Genomic DNA, 13912 nt, shown 5'->3' with positions numbered 1-13912 from the left:
CTGACACTGAAGCTATGCTTAATCGCATTGTTGATAGAGAGCACGAGCTTCGTAATGGAACATTTCGAGAGTTCAGAGAGTATATGGATTCACGATTAGGAAGAAGAGATCCTACGGGAGAAGCAATCATTGCTTCTTTAAACCGAGCTACAGCTGCTTTGGAACGAAACGGTGATAGATTAAACGAGTTGCATAATCGTATGCATCAACAAAGACCCAATCAATAAAGATATTCTTTTTTTAATACATATGTTAAATTACATTTGGTACCTCTTTATTGTCTAGGTTGAAACCATCGGTTCAACTCATCTCTTCTTGTACGAACAGACTCTCGAGCTGTTTCGCCATTCCCCTCTTCATCTTCATCCATCTCGATTCCTTCGTCAATTTCAAAATCTGGATCCCCAATGTTGATACAGAAATTGTGTAAGATACAAGCCGCAGTAATGACTTGGCATATATCTTTAATCTTCTTCATGTAGACGTGTTTTTTTATGAACCTCCATCTAGCTGAGAGTATTCCAAAAGCCCTTTCGATGGTCATTCTTGCTGAAGAGTGGACCTTGTTGAATTTGCGTTTGGCAACGGCCTCGTCAGAATTGCCTGATACTTCACTCAAAGGATATGGAACGATTACATTACGACAGAGAGCATATGCAGAATCTAAAGAGGGTGTGTAAGTAAATTATATGTTAACTTTATAGTCAGTATATAAATAACCTGCAAGAATGTAACCGTCCAAAGGGAAAAATGTTGCTGGCTGTCGTAAAAACTGGGTGTACACTTCAGTCCACTTGAAAGCACCTGCATCGTGGGTGCGACCTATAAATACATATCAGTAAGGCAATCAACATGTTATAAATATTTCGCTATTACCAGAGTCACCGACACGGATATACGTGAAACGGCATTTGTTGTCACAGATTGCTGTCAGTTTCATCGCAAAGTTACCCTTTCGATCACGCCAATGTTCTGGGTGATCTCTAGGACACTCAATTACAACATTTTTACCATCGAGTGCTCCTATTGCTTTGGGCAAACGACGGATAGCCCCTTCTTCTTGACCATGAGGCCATTCAAAACCCGTTTGAATTTCCTCAACCCTTTGCTGATCCATGGGCCAGTTGATCAGATCTCCGTATACCCCTTCGATTGCAACCAAAAATCTTCGGAAAAAGTTGATATAACTACCATGCGATACACCAAAAGCCATGTTACTAGTTCTGTAACCAATATGACAGTTGGCTAAGCGCCATATAGCACATGAAATCTGGATGTATGCGGGGATGCTGTTGTGGGCTAGCAGATCAAATGCTGGATGCTGACTGAGGTCGTTGACAAGTCTTTCGAAGCTGCTAAGATTCATGCGATACATTGCTCGAAAACTAGTGCGTGGATTGTCATCGTCAGCGAGAAAAGGGTGCGTGATTGTCCAGTAGTGATAGTTGGAAAACGTTCCATTGTTGTTTGGACGAACTCGAGTTGAACGTGTGCCAGTTAATAGGAAGGGTAAGGCATGAAAAAAGGAAGGTACATCAAAAACTGAAGAAAAATAAAAAAGAAAAGTTTCGTGAAGCAAGTTGATCTCCAACTGACGTTGTTCCATATACCACTGAATTGCGGCTACATTCATGTTAATGAGCGTCATTGATTCTTCGTAAACAGTTGTAAACTCATTGAGTGATTCTTCGAAAGTAGACATTTTGGCAAAGATAATAATAAATTTATGGGAAAAAAATAATAAAAAGAAAAAAAGTTACAGGAGGATAGTAATCTGACAAAAATCTGCCCTGATGTCATACACTATACCTAATTTGGGGGGGTTCCAAGATTTTACAAAAAGAGGGGTTCACAAATTTTTTTTGCTTGAGAACACCCTTAGATGCGGAATGTTCATCACCATGAAATTGACTAAAGTTCGAGAGCTTCTAGGTTTGGATTGGTTGGGAAACCCATCAACGTAAAGAACAAGGCAGATGTCTTTGCGTGTGAGCAAATTCTGACAAAGAAACGGTAACGAAAGTTTTCATCGCATTGTATGTCAAATTGTATCGACGTTCCAGTTCGCAGATATCCGTTGCAACAGGACCACCTTCCAATATATTGTGGTCGATTTCCTAGTAGGTTCTCGAGCCCTCAATGACCTGGTTCTTTGCAGAGACACCTGAGGGTTTGGCTTTAACACGTTGGCCTAAACGATTCGGGTTCTGTAACAAAGCCTTTTTCTTCTCCTCGGTATAGATTTGCTGGGTAAGTTTCTTAATTCCGTGTTTCCTTCTTGATCAGTAAAACCAGACATACCTTGGAACCGAATTAGCATTTCTTGATGTATTTCTTTCTTTAAAATTATCTTACCAGCAACCTGTGAGCGACCAACCATGTGCTTAATCATTTCTCTTAACTCTGTAATGCTGTTCGTCATTTCCATAACTTCATGTTTAAGAGATTGCACTTTACCTACAACAGGATCGTGACCGAAAGAGGAGCGGGAGGCAGAGTGAAAGAGACTATTAAAGGAAGAATCTAATCCTTCCGTAGCAGAAGTTTGGTAGTCATAGATGTTGGTATCAAGCATAGTTTATGTAGTATTCTAAAGATGTAGTTAAAAAAAATTAAAATGCATTTATACTTTCCAATTCGGTAATCTTTCCCAAATAGGTAAAAATGGAAACCGGCTGTCATCACAAATCAGGCAATTTTGACAGGCTTGGGATAATTCTGCAACGTATTTACCGGAAACTTGGCAGTGATGGATTACTCGTAATCATTGACAGTGTTAACGCGTCATAAAATAAAGAGATTTTAAAAGACTGGTAAGCAATGCACTGGGTATGTTACTAACTTACATGGGAATATTTGACATGGTCATTCCGACTGACAAAAAAATGAATTTTTTCGTTTGACACAAATGTAAACTTGTTTGTAATGTCGAAGAGTACTCTTTTTATACCAAACATTCCATAGGAGGTAACGACGCACCGTAACACCCTCGACGTATTATAAGTTATAGCTCGTTATGCGTGTTTGAAAATGACAAACCACCTAATATAGAACAAGCCCGAAGCAAAGCGTCTATTTTTGGATATAAAAAGATGAGGAAAATCGACCGAAAAATTAAAGCACCAATATATTTACAATGCAAACGCCCCCAAACAACACTAGTCAAAGAAAATATAAAAGAGCTCGAACTAATGCTCCTACGGCTGTGCTTTTTAAATGCTTGTCCGGGTACTCTGAAAGTCTTGCTCAAACTGATTCGTGATCTGTTCCAACAGATACCCATAACATGTCTAAGGATGCTCCCCGCGAAAGTCCTCCTAGCTATCTCAACTTTGAAGGGTTAGACCACAATGAGAGGGTTCATGAAGAGCATGATAAAATTTTGGAAGATCCATTTTTCACCGACTCGAATGATTTCAAAGATATTGCTGGATTTGATGCGCCAGAGATGAATTCGTTTAGTGACAATAATGAAGATATGTACAATAAAATAATTAATTGAAAGAAATGATAATTACATGGCCCATATTTTGAGTCGTTTCTGAAAATATTCCCACTTGGTGCCAAGACGACGAGTATATTTATACTGTCCGTGATGTCTTTATTCCATCCAATCCCTTCAGTCCAGCTCAAGAATACAGTATCCGCCTTTCAAATATTTGTGAGGAGGGAGATATTTGTCACCATAGAGAAATTGAGCAAGTTACTTGGACGTGAAGCTTGTGATAAACGTATCAAACGTGTGGTACCGATGAATCTTGTGAACAAGCATGAAGTTTTTGCTACTAATGGATGCTACTTGTATGACGCTATAAACGATGTTGATCTTATTTTATGTCCCATTTGTGATTGTTCTAGAAATATCAAGAAAGAGCTAAACACCATAAATATCGCAGCCAACTTTCCCGAGCTTTTAGCTTGTGATGATGTAAGAGAAAGACTAACATACCAATTTGAAGAATACTCCAACTCAGAAGTATCGCAACCATCGCAAGAAACATTTTACAGCGATGCCTTTGATGGAGAGCTCTTTGCGAAATTTGTAAACGATGGGCATTTTGACAATAAGCATGACATTGCTTTAAAGATTGACATTGATGGCTTTCGCAACAAGTTTTCGAACACGAGAATGACGATGCTCCATTGTGTAATTTCAAACTATGATATTTCGGAAGTACATAAAAACGACCCCACCAAAATTGAGGTACACTTACATCATCATAGCGTTTTACTCTACAAAATACTTTCCAAATTGGTTATGTTTTTTTTGGCAAAGTCAAGATCAATCTTAACTCGTATCTGCGACCAATTATCAAAGAATTATCTGAATTACACTCCAAGCCTCTTCTGGTCAAGCAAAACCGACAGCAGGTCACAATTATTAGAGTAAGGACTATGTATGTTTCTGGTGATGGTGTTCAATGTAACGAGTTGATGAATTTTGGTGGTCGTTGTTCAACATATGGCTGCAGATTTTGTTTGACAAAGAAAAAGCATAGAGGCGATATAAAAAACAAAGACGGGATTGTTGGCGATGGGATCCATGGTATGTATTTTCAGGATCGAAAAGCGTTGTTAAGATTAGGGGATAGTTTGTTGAAAAAATACGATAGCGAAAGTCTATGTAAGTATGATAGTGTTTGCGCATGTTATCCTCCATTTATCATTTAATTAGATTAGGCAAATAACGACTACGACATTAATCTTCCTAGGGTTTTTATTGATCTAGTCCTTTTAACGTCGGTTGCTTTTCATCCAATTGATGAGATGCATCTGTATTCTAACATTGCCAAAGATGATTTTTCGATGCTTTCTCCAAATTTCAACCTTCATTTCAAGTACTGTGGAAAGGCAACAGATTATCCATTGCAATTGCTTATAACATTGTTCACCGCCATCAAAAAGAGCAAGAAAGGATCTAGAGAACTTATACCAGCATCTTGTTTGAAAGGAGGTTGGTTAGCAATGAAGCCTAAAAATGTCAAGGCACTTTATCGTTCTGCTGAGTGGTGGGATTGGCTGATTTATTGTGTACCAACCCTGATTGTATCGCAGTTTGATGATACCGTTGTGATTGACGGATTCATTAACTTGGTATGACGCATCTCATTATCGTTGCAGTTCTGAATAACCGAATATGATATCCAGCAAATAGACAAGTAGGTGGATCCGATATGCACCTCTTTAAATTCCTGAAGCTGATTATTTCCATCTGTTTCTTTACGCAGGTAATGTGGATTTTGGTCAGCTATGGGCTCCATTTTATCAAGAATTTGAATTGACTGGTAATGACGATAATGATTGTCTTACTGCTGGTAAACTCCGGATTATGAAATCGTTTGTCAGCGCTTAAAAATCGTACAAGATACGTTTTTTTAGTTTACTCGTAGTAGGCAAAGTTGTATAGCAGTATACAAGCGTTTTCTGGTATGCGACATCCAAGGTTGTTTTAATTACATAGCTTGTTTATCCAAAAAAAATTGCTTAATTATTCTTAATTGAATCGTACCCAAATACGACAGGTGTGTAGTGATCATCGTGTAATACGAAGCTGACCGGTATATTTCCATTTAAAATGCAGTTTGGAAGTATGGTATTTGACTCCTTCCTGGAAAAACAATAAACTGGGCGGCTGTACACATCAGCAATAAGATAACCAAAGCTTACATTAATAAGTATGATAGCACTTATATATAGGTGATTCGATTATAATTACCTGTAGCGCCCATTATCCTCTATTTGGCTTTCATGCATTTCCCTATTACAGCGAGACGTATCAATTCTAATAGTGTCTGGTACTCCAAAACGGAACAGCAAAGAAGCAACTAACGTAACATGTTGAATTATTGGTTAGTTGTTCAATAAGCATCTTCTTACATCCATGTAAAAACCCTCATCCTTCTTGAAGTCACCTAAGAGTTCGTCACCAAGAGACAGCGCAACTCTTATGACTTCATCTCTTCCTACGGAGGCAGCAAGGGAACGAAAACCACAATTTCCTTCGCCAAGAACGTTTGACACCGAAGCGACGTGCGTCAGCATAAACTGAAGCATACAGACGCAGAGCAAGCTTATATAAGGATTGATATTCTCATCAATGATGGTAGAATCATCGAATGTCGCTTGCTTGAGCTTCTTTATAGTAGATGGCTTTCGTTTGTTCACCTTCTTCACTTTAGCCTCAACGGCTTCACCTTGGGAAAGAATTTTCGCAGTCTTTGCAATTTTTTCTATAAAACGAGGTATAAGTACTGATAAACTGAGTATAATGTAATTCTTATGCGGACTTACGACTACTGACCACCAGTTCATCCTTTTCAAAGGCTGTAAAACTTGACATCGAGATTAGCATTGATGCTGTCATCCATGTGGCTGATAGCATCAAGATTTTCTTTTCGTGCATGCTCAAATGGTACTTTTTCTATGGCCTGTCGATGCGTGTGCAAAATAGTGTCAGTTGCATTCGTCTTAGTGTACATTTCTATTAGAGTTTCAAATGGGCTTGTTAACAGTTAAATCATTTGTCTATAAATATAAAATAATACCTGCTGACAATAACTGGTGCACACTCTCAAGAGGGTTCGAGTTATTACTTAAAGCCAGTTTTCCGACAATCCATTTTGCGTCCACAGAAGAGAGAGGAATGACAACATCCTTGCGGATTACTACGTTGTCAAATCTATTACTGTTTGTCTGGCTGCTGAAAACCTGGTCATATTCTTCCATGTGTATAATATGTCTATAAGGTAGCTTCATGACAGTACCGAAAACTCACGAACAAGGTCTCAAGCAGCGATCCCTGATCTCTTTCTTGAAAATTACGATTTGCTTCTTAATCATCTCAAATGCAAATCTGCTAACCACATTCACCAATTCACGAAACATTGAGTTGGTTTTAACAAAAGGATCGGCCGAAAACGTCGTGTAACCTTTATCCATGACAACTTTGAAATTCTGTTGGGCGAGTTCCATATCTAATTGGCCAAATGTTGTGGCCAAGGCACATTTGGCAATTTGGCAATTATTTTCTTTCAATGCACAGTGGGCTGGTTCAACAGGATTGGTCGTATAAATTCCCATGTGGCAACACTTGTCGCTGTACTGCTTGACCCAAGAAGCACGTTGTTTGTACAATTCGTCAACAAAATTCACAATCTTTTCTACGTTTCATGTGGGATTCAATGCATGCTTTTTGATGTTATTGATATCGGCGATAGTTTTAACATCGTTTTTGATACCATGTCAAAACATTACTTTTGTCTTGAGTGTCTTAAAAAACCGATCATATGTCATGTTGGTTTCGTCCGTACCCATGCCAAATCGACAGAGTAATTGATGAAACCCATCTTCGATCCTTTCGCTAATATTGTTGACACAAATGGCATTTATTAGAGTATAGCCAAACAGGATAGTACGGTATGTGGCGTCAACGAGAAGTACTTCGGGTCATTGACAAATGTTGTTTACCGCACTAATATGGGCAAATAACAAATGAGTCAACCTTCCAATCTCTTCATACTTGCTTGATAAACTGCTCCCCTTCTCTTCCAAGTTGCGAATGAAGGGATTCATGTGACGTTGATTTTCATCTTTGTTTAATGCACGTCTCAACAGAGCACATTGGTTAGTGATGTCCTTTGCACTCTCTCTCGTCTTTGTGCACTTGACGTTGTTTACGGCCGCGACAATAGCGGATGTCTTGGCGTTTGCAACGTGCACCTCATCAATCGTACGTTGCTGTTCGTAATGGAGCTGGCGGTTCTTGACAAGACATAATTTTTTGTCGTCTTCCAACAAGTCATGATTATGAACATCGTTATGGCATTCAATGATCCAACGATCTTCATTCATCTTGGGGAAAACTGCTGTGATAAAAATTTCGCAGGTCGCAGTCATTGTAACTTTAACTCTTTTGCAGGAGTTCTCGGTATGAACGGCCTTGTACTTGTTGTTGAATACATAGCCATGATGGAAAAAAGGCTGACCTTTTAGCATGTCCAATGGGTGAACTGTACCGGATGAATAGCTGAAATCCTTTCTGGGCTGCAGCATCAAAACAGGCCTCTTTAAATTCCTTGGCAGAGGCAAGCGTATCACCTACAATAGGAAATGTTGTAGTTTTAAAAGTAGTAATCCACTGAAAAAAAAAAGTAAGTAGAAAAAAAAAAAGTACGTCGAAAAAAAAAAGTACGTAGGTGAAGTGGTATTTTTTTAAAAAAAATCACGGGATTTAAAAAAGTACGTAAAAAAAAATTAAATCCGTAGTTGTAGACATTCCCTTTTTTTTTTTACTCATTCATACACAAGAAGCAGAATTATAATGACGAAATCACATTATAAGACATTAGGAGTTACTGAAAACGCAACTTCCTGTGAAATTCGAAAGGTATGCACGCATCGTAACATTTTTTTTTGTGAATGTAACTCATTTATTTTGATTTTCTTAATTACAGGCTTATTATAAATTGGTAAGTACATTTATATTCAAATAAACCGATTGCGTAGCTAACTTACTTATAGGCCAAAAATTATCACCCTGATAAAAACCCCAATGGAACCGAAAAGGTAAAACTTTTTTTTTTTATTTTTTCCTTTCATGACATTAACTTTCCTTAGTTCAAAAAAATTTCAAACGCGTATGAGACTTTGTCTGATCAAGAAAAAAAAGGGGCTTATGATTTGAAAAGAAAACGCCCGACCGGTTTCGATTTCGAAAGTTTCAATACAAGTACTACTTCTTCTAGCTCAAGCCCACGAAACAAGAAGCGAAGTCGAAAAGCTCCACCAACTACACCAAGTCCATCTCCACCACCACCTCCTAAGAGTAAGACGTTGGTGATATAAAATGTTGAAACTCCGCTATTTTTTTTTTCATAGGATCAGACTACCACGTCTATATTACAGCGGAAATCTCATTAAAACAAGCATATCTCGGCGTGAGCCCCATCAGGGTTAGCTACAACCTGAAGATGAATTGCGATACATGCCATGGGTAAGCAAAAAGATACAAAAAAAAATTAGCATAATGATAATTTTGAAATAATAGTATTGAGAGTACTGTCCTGAAATCTAAGCTTTGTAAGGCTTGCAATGGTGCTAAAGATGTGGAAACCCTGGATTACAACAAAAAAGAGTATCGGTTATGTGCCAAGGCTGTGATGAAAAAGGTGTAAAAACTTACAATAAGAAATGCAAGGCTTGTCATGATGTCAAAACAATTGGTATAGTTCTGTTGGTTACGATTAAAAAGGAGTCCATTCTGGCCACACGTTCCAATTGAAGAACCAAGGTAATGTCATGCCCGACAAAGTTACAAAGGGCGACTTATTTGTCAAGGTCACTGTCGGAAATAAATGGGGCTGTTTCTCTCGCCAGAAAGACTATTTAGTAGCTTCTATCGACATTAAGCTACGAGATGCTCTCGTGGGAATAAATTCAAAGAGGAATTTTATTAAGCATATCGATGGCCGCCAACTGAACATCCAACTAGGCCTCGGCAAAGTGATCACACCCGGCATGAACATAATTTATAAAGGAGAAGGTATGCCAGTATTCTCTGACACGAATGGAAACAAGGGTGATCTTGTTATTAAATTTAATGTGATCTTCCCTGTTCACATCAATATTCCCACGGATCCATACGTTCGGGACGAAATTGATATTATCTTTGAAACGGAGGAAGAACGTCAAATTCGTGAGAACACAATTATTATCGAAGACGACCGTGAAGATGAACTTGAATATGATTCTTTAAAAGATCCTTTTGACGATACAGAAGAGCAGTTCTATGACTGTGAAGATACAGATGACCTGTTCTACGATTGTGACAATTGTAGCCACTTGGATTCATGAAGCTTGGACTCAAACACATACTCCCATCACAACGTAACACAAAATCGTTGATATTGACCATTAAGATACCCAAAAAAGTCCATCAGTATTAAAAATAAAATATATATGAAACGATAAATTATTTTTAGTAATTCAACAAATCATACCCATACAGGAGCGTCATGCTTCATATGGACAGTATTGTGATTTATAATATCATTAGTTACACACAGTAGTTAATCAAAAACAATCGATTGATGATTAGTTAAAAACAGTTTGTATATTGGGGACAGTCTTCGGAATAAGTGAGTGGGTGAAGGTGACGGGATTCGCTTAATTTTTCATTGTCTTTTTTTTGAGTTAAATATGTCAGACTTTTCGGTCACTATTTTGCCTTACTTGTACCAAGTATGCACTTTTATTGTTACTACGTAATTTTTTTTTCTTCGGGGGAAAGGTCATCCTTGGGGCATTAACGATGGTGTACATGACGCCACACGAGACATCTTGGGCTCCAGGTTGGTGGCCTCGCTCGGGTATGTTGTTACCAATTGCCATTTGGGGTGGACCCCAAAAATGACAGGTTTCTAGGCCTTTGCTGGAAAACTGGAAGTTTGCGGTTTGTTCTGGGAGAGCAGGTTATGAGACTATTCTTGCCTTGGATGTGCCTTTGGATGACTTGGACAATCAGTTCGATAGACGTGTTAAAATGAGATTGGCTGAATATCGTGCTGAAGTAAAAACATTGAAAGAACAAGCTGATATTCGTCGCTTTTTCAATAAAAAAATTATTTATCCTGTCACAAATGACCATAAAAAAAGATGATCTGTTATTGATAATTCTTTCTTTCGACTGGGCACCAAAAAAATATAAAAAACTGATAAAAAACCCAAATATGGTAAAAACCCTTTCGATTTAAGGGTATGGGGAATTAGGATCTCACCCTTTATTATAATAGTGGTTTAGTGTTGTTAATGCTCGGGACGGAAGTTGTTTTTTAAAAATCCACCCTTAAGAAGAAAATACACTTTAATCGAACACCCTTAGAGCCCTCACAAGCAACAAAATTATATTTTTAAAGTTTCCGATTAAGGACTTTATTATTATTATTATTATTTTTTTTTTGTGAAAGGTTACTTCAGACTTCCACAGGAAAGCTTTCTCCAAAATCCATGGCTTTGCTTTTTAATGACCCTGTTTGAACGATTAAAATATAAAGTTTACTCAAAATGCTAACCTATCTGTTATTATTTTTTCTAGGACCCTATTGTTTCGATATACTTTTTATTTCTAGAGAAAACAAAATGAACTTATCTCAAATTGTTACAGCAATTGCTGAATCACAATAAATTTTATTTGGACTTGATGACGATATAAATATGGTTATGGGATCAGACATTTCTACACTTTACGGACAACAAAGTGTTCACGACAGTTTTATTGCATTCTCGATGTTGCCTGTTTCATCAGATCGTAAACGTTCCAGTATTAAAGAGGTGCACTACCAGTAGAATTAGCATCGTCTCGTCAGTTTTTGAACATGTCAGAGAGGCTAATCCACTTGTTATTCATCGCTGCAAAGTTCCTTCTACCGTTGATATCGTCACTGGCATTAGAACCATCTTCCGTTGCCTTGTTCAAGTTCAGCTTTGCTTGAAATGCGCGAATAACACAGACGCTTACAACGTAATCGTAAAACAACTCGATCAAAGTATAGGTGTTTGCTGAAAGCCATATGACGAAGTTAATGGTAGTGCACTTTTGGAAAGGCATTTTGTTAAATATAATTGGATAATTAAGAATTGGTAAAGAAAAATGAAGAGGATCACAAACACAACTCTTTTATCAAAAAAACAAAAAAAAACATTGGTGAGTTAGTAGCTCAATTTGGCTGATTTGTCATCTGATAGAAGGAATTCCAGGGTCGTTGGATTTTAATCCATTATTGGGATATTCGAAAATTTTGGCACTGGAGAAAATTCGATGTTATTGTTAATCGTCTATATATATCCATTTAATTTTTTATTCATCTATTTGGCAAAATTGTAACCTTTCACAAAAAGAAAAATGATAAAGTCCTAAATCGGGATCTTTAAAAAAAAAATTTGTTGCTTGTGAGTGCCCTTAAATCAAGTGACTACGGTACCAGCGTTTTTCCACCAATTTTCAGGAAACGGGTATATGTAAACGGACCAACGTTAAGGAACTTCTATTTTTTCTTTCTTGACCATCTTCAGTTCTCCCCTGCCGGATTTACACATTTTTTTTGCATGTTCGGACTTTTAAATAAGGCAATCGAAAACACGAAATTTTTTCGTGAAAAAAAAAAAGGTGGGAGGGCTTTTACCTGAGGGTTGCCCCCGTTAGCCATGACCAAAGCACTTTAGCTTTTACTCTCTCACCATTCCATCATTCGACAATCAACCCATGTTCACCAAGGCTTTTTATCTCATCAACAATTAGTAAGAGGAAGGAATCTTAGTCCTTAGGCTTACCAGCAATAATGACAAGTTGAAATGTCTATTGACCTGTACGTTCATTGTTTATGTCAACTATTGTTTAAGAAGACGTAAAGCCAACCTTACCTAATAGATGGGTCAAAATTAAGTACCAGTACATGCACAATGGTCATTTCATGCTTCGATTTTATCCGATTGACAAATCCAACGACAATGAGTACTGGAGTAATATCTTTGGGATACTGAAAAAGGTTTCCAGCTTTTAAAGCCTTGTAGTCCTCGCCATCAAAGTAATCAGAAATGATTCCTGGATTTTAATTGCAATCATGAACGTAGCGTAAATTTTGTCGTGTTTCGTCATGACTTAACAGCTTAGACAGCTGATCACCAATGGACATCATCTTCATTGTTTGGAATAGAATTAACACGGAACAAGAAACCTCGCTTTCGTATCTATTTTCTTTACATACAGAGTAAAAGTTTTTTACTTTGGTAATATCATAGAGCTGACAAACATTTTTGCAATTATCATACTCATGAGCTTTGATTGTTCTTTCTTCTCGAAATGTAGGCACAGGACCAACATGAAAATATGGGAGTTATATTCTGTAATTAATAGAATATATAGTACTGTTTGTATGCATGTATATGGATGTATAAGAAACACTATACCTTCGGCAAATGTTTCATAATCTCTGATAACAGTACTCGTAAGGCGCACAATCGGACGATGGCTTTCAGAAAAGATTTGGAAGGATATGACGATATCATACAACTCGAAACTCATTAGCTGTGATGTAATAAACGTGTACTCTTGGATAGAAGCTTCATTATAAACGTGTCCTTCATCACCAGGGCTAAAATTGCACAAGGCCTTGAATGTTCTCAGCTTGTCAGGATCGAAAAAATGTGGAAATAAAGTTTCGAATTAGTATTTTCATTTTGTGTATGCCCATTTTGTCACAACTATCATACTGGATTGGACAGCATTGACCGAGGTTGACACTCTGGCTTTCTCCACATTATCGACCATAATGATTTCTTCATTCCGAACAGCAATACTGTGCTCGATATGAGCAGCATGAATAGGCTTGTCATTACGAAGATTAATACGGGTGATCGAACATATAGATGCATTGGTCGCACGCAATAGGAACGGAAAACTTTGTACGTTTGAATTGATTTTGCATGGTAGAAGAGAAATTTTATAAAAGAGTAAATGTCGGCAGGTTTCTATAAATTACTTATGTAAAAAATTGCTGGCTTGTGCCATACCATGTATGAAATTAGTATATTATAACATTTGCATAAATGTATATGCCGAATTGTTTTTTCTACTGGTTTATCCTTAATTTATCATTGTATTCTGTTTGTCCATTTAATTTGAACGTTGAACTTCTTAAGATGCATAAAATTGCTCGGAGCAACATGCTGTCAATATCCACAAGCGATGATATGGTAAGGGCTGTCTTCAATAAGGTATCTGAACTCAAATCGCCGGTTTTGCGATTAGACGAACGGTTTGCTATTCAGTTTTTATCTGCACTAATTAATGAAAATGTAACCAGTTTTTTCGCCTTCGAAACTGAAGATACCATACTGTTTTCAAATTATGTGATAA

General features: G+C 37.5%; 4 protein-coding genes across 4 annotated transcripts; 2 read left to right on the top strand and 2 right to left on the bottom strand.

Moving 5' to 3' along the window:
* Positions 1–5850: 5850 nt before the first annotated feature.
* Positions 5851–7896, bottom strand: EV154DRAFT_573691 (uncharacterized protein; the record flags this gene model as incomplete). Its single annotated transcript, XM_051606400.1, has 6 exons — positions 5851–6230; positions 6292–6324; positions 6546–6750; positions 6823–7155; positions 7255–7360; positions 7502–7896. The coding sequence occupies 6 exons, from the start codon at positions 7894–7896 to the stop codon at positions 5851–5853; spliced, it is 1452 nt and encodes a 483-aa protein (XP_051453971.1).
* Positions 7897–8320: 424 nt separating this feature from the next.
* Positions 8321–9173, top strand: EV154DRAFT_484934 (DnaJ domain-containing protein; the record flags this gene model as incomplete). Its single annotated transcript, XM_051598703.1, has 6 exons — positions 8321–8386; positions 8454–8468; positions 8521–8565; positions 8617–8824; positions 8878–8992; positions 9047–9173. 6 exons carry the CDS (start codon positions 8321–8323, stop codon positions 9171–9173), a joined length of 576 nt encoding a protein of 191 aa, XP_051453970.1.
* Positions 9174–9297: 124 nt separating this feature from the next.
* EV154DRAFT_484933 (uncharacterized protein) lies at positions 9298–9852 on the top strand (the record flags this gene model as incomplete). Its single annotated transcript, XM_051598702.1, has 1 exon — positions 9298–9852. The coding sequence occupies one exon, from the start codon at positions 9298–9300 to the stop codon at positions 9850–9852; it is 555 nt and encodes a 184-aa protein (XP_051453969.1).
* Positions 9853–11320: 1468 nt separating this feature from the next.
* On the bottom strand, positions 11321–11605 carry EV154DRAFT_567333 (uncharacterized protein; the record flags this gene model as incomplete). The annotated part of the gene is made up of 2 exons (XM_051606009.1): positions 11321–11355; positions 11425–11605. The coding sequence occupies 2 exons, from the start codon at positions 11603–11605 to the stop codon at positions 11321–11323; spliced, it is 216 nt and encodes a 71-aa protein (XP_051453968.1).
* Positions 11606–13912: the final 2307 nt, after the last annotated feature.

Source organism: Mucor mucedo, assembly GCF_025094135.1.
Source record: "Mucor mucedo strain NRRL 3635 chromosome Unknown EV154scaffold_103, whole genome shotgun sequence".
NCBI lineage: Eukaryota > Fungi > Mucoromycota > Mucoromycetes > Mucorales > Mucoraceae > Mucor > Mucor mucedo.
This window is presented reverse-complemented; position numbering and strand designations above follow the sequence as displayed.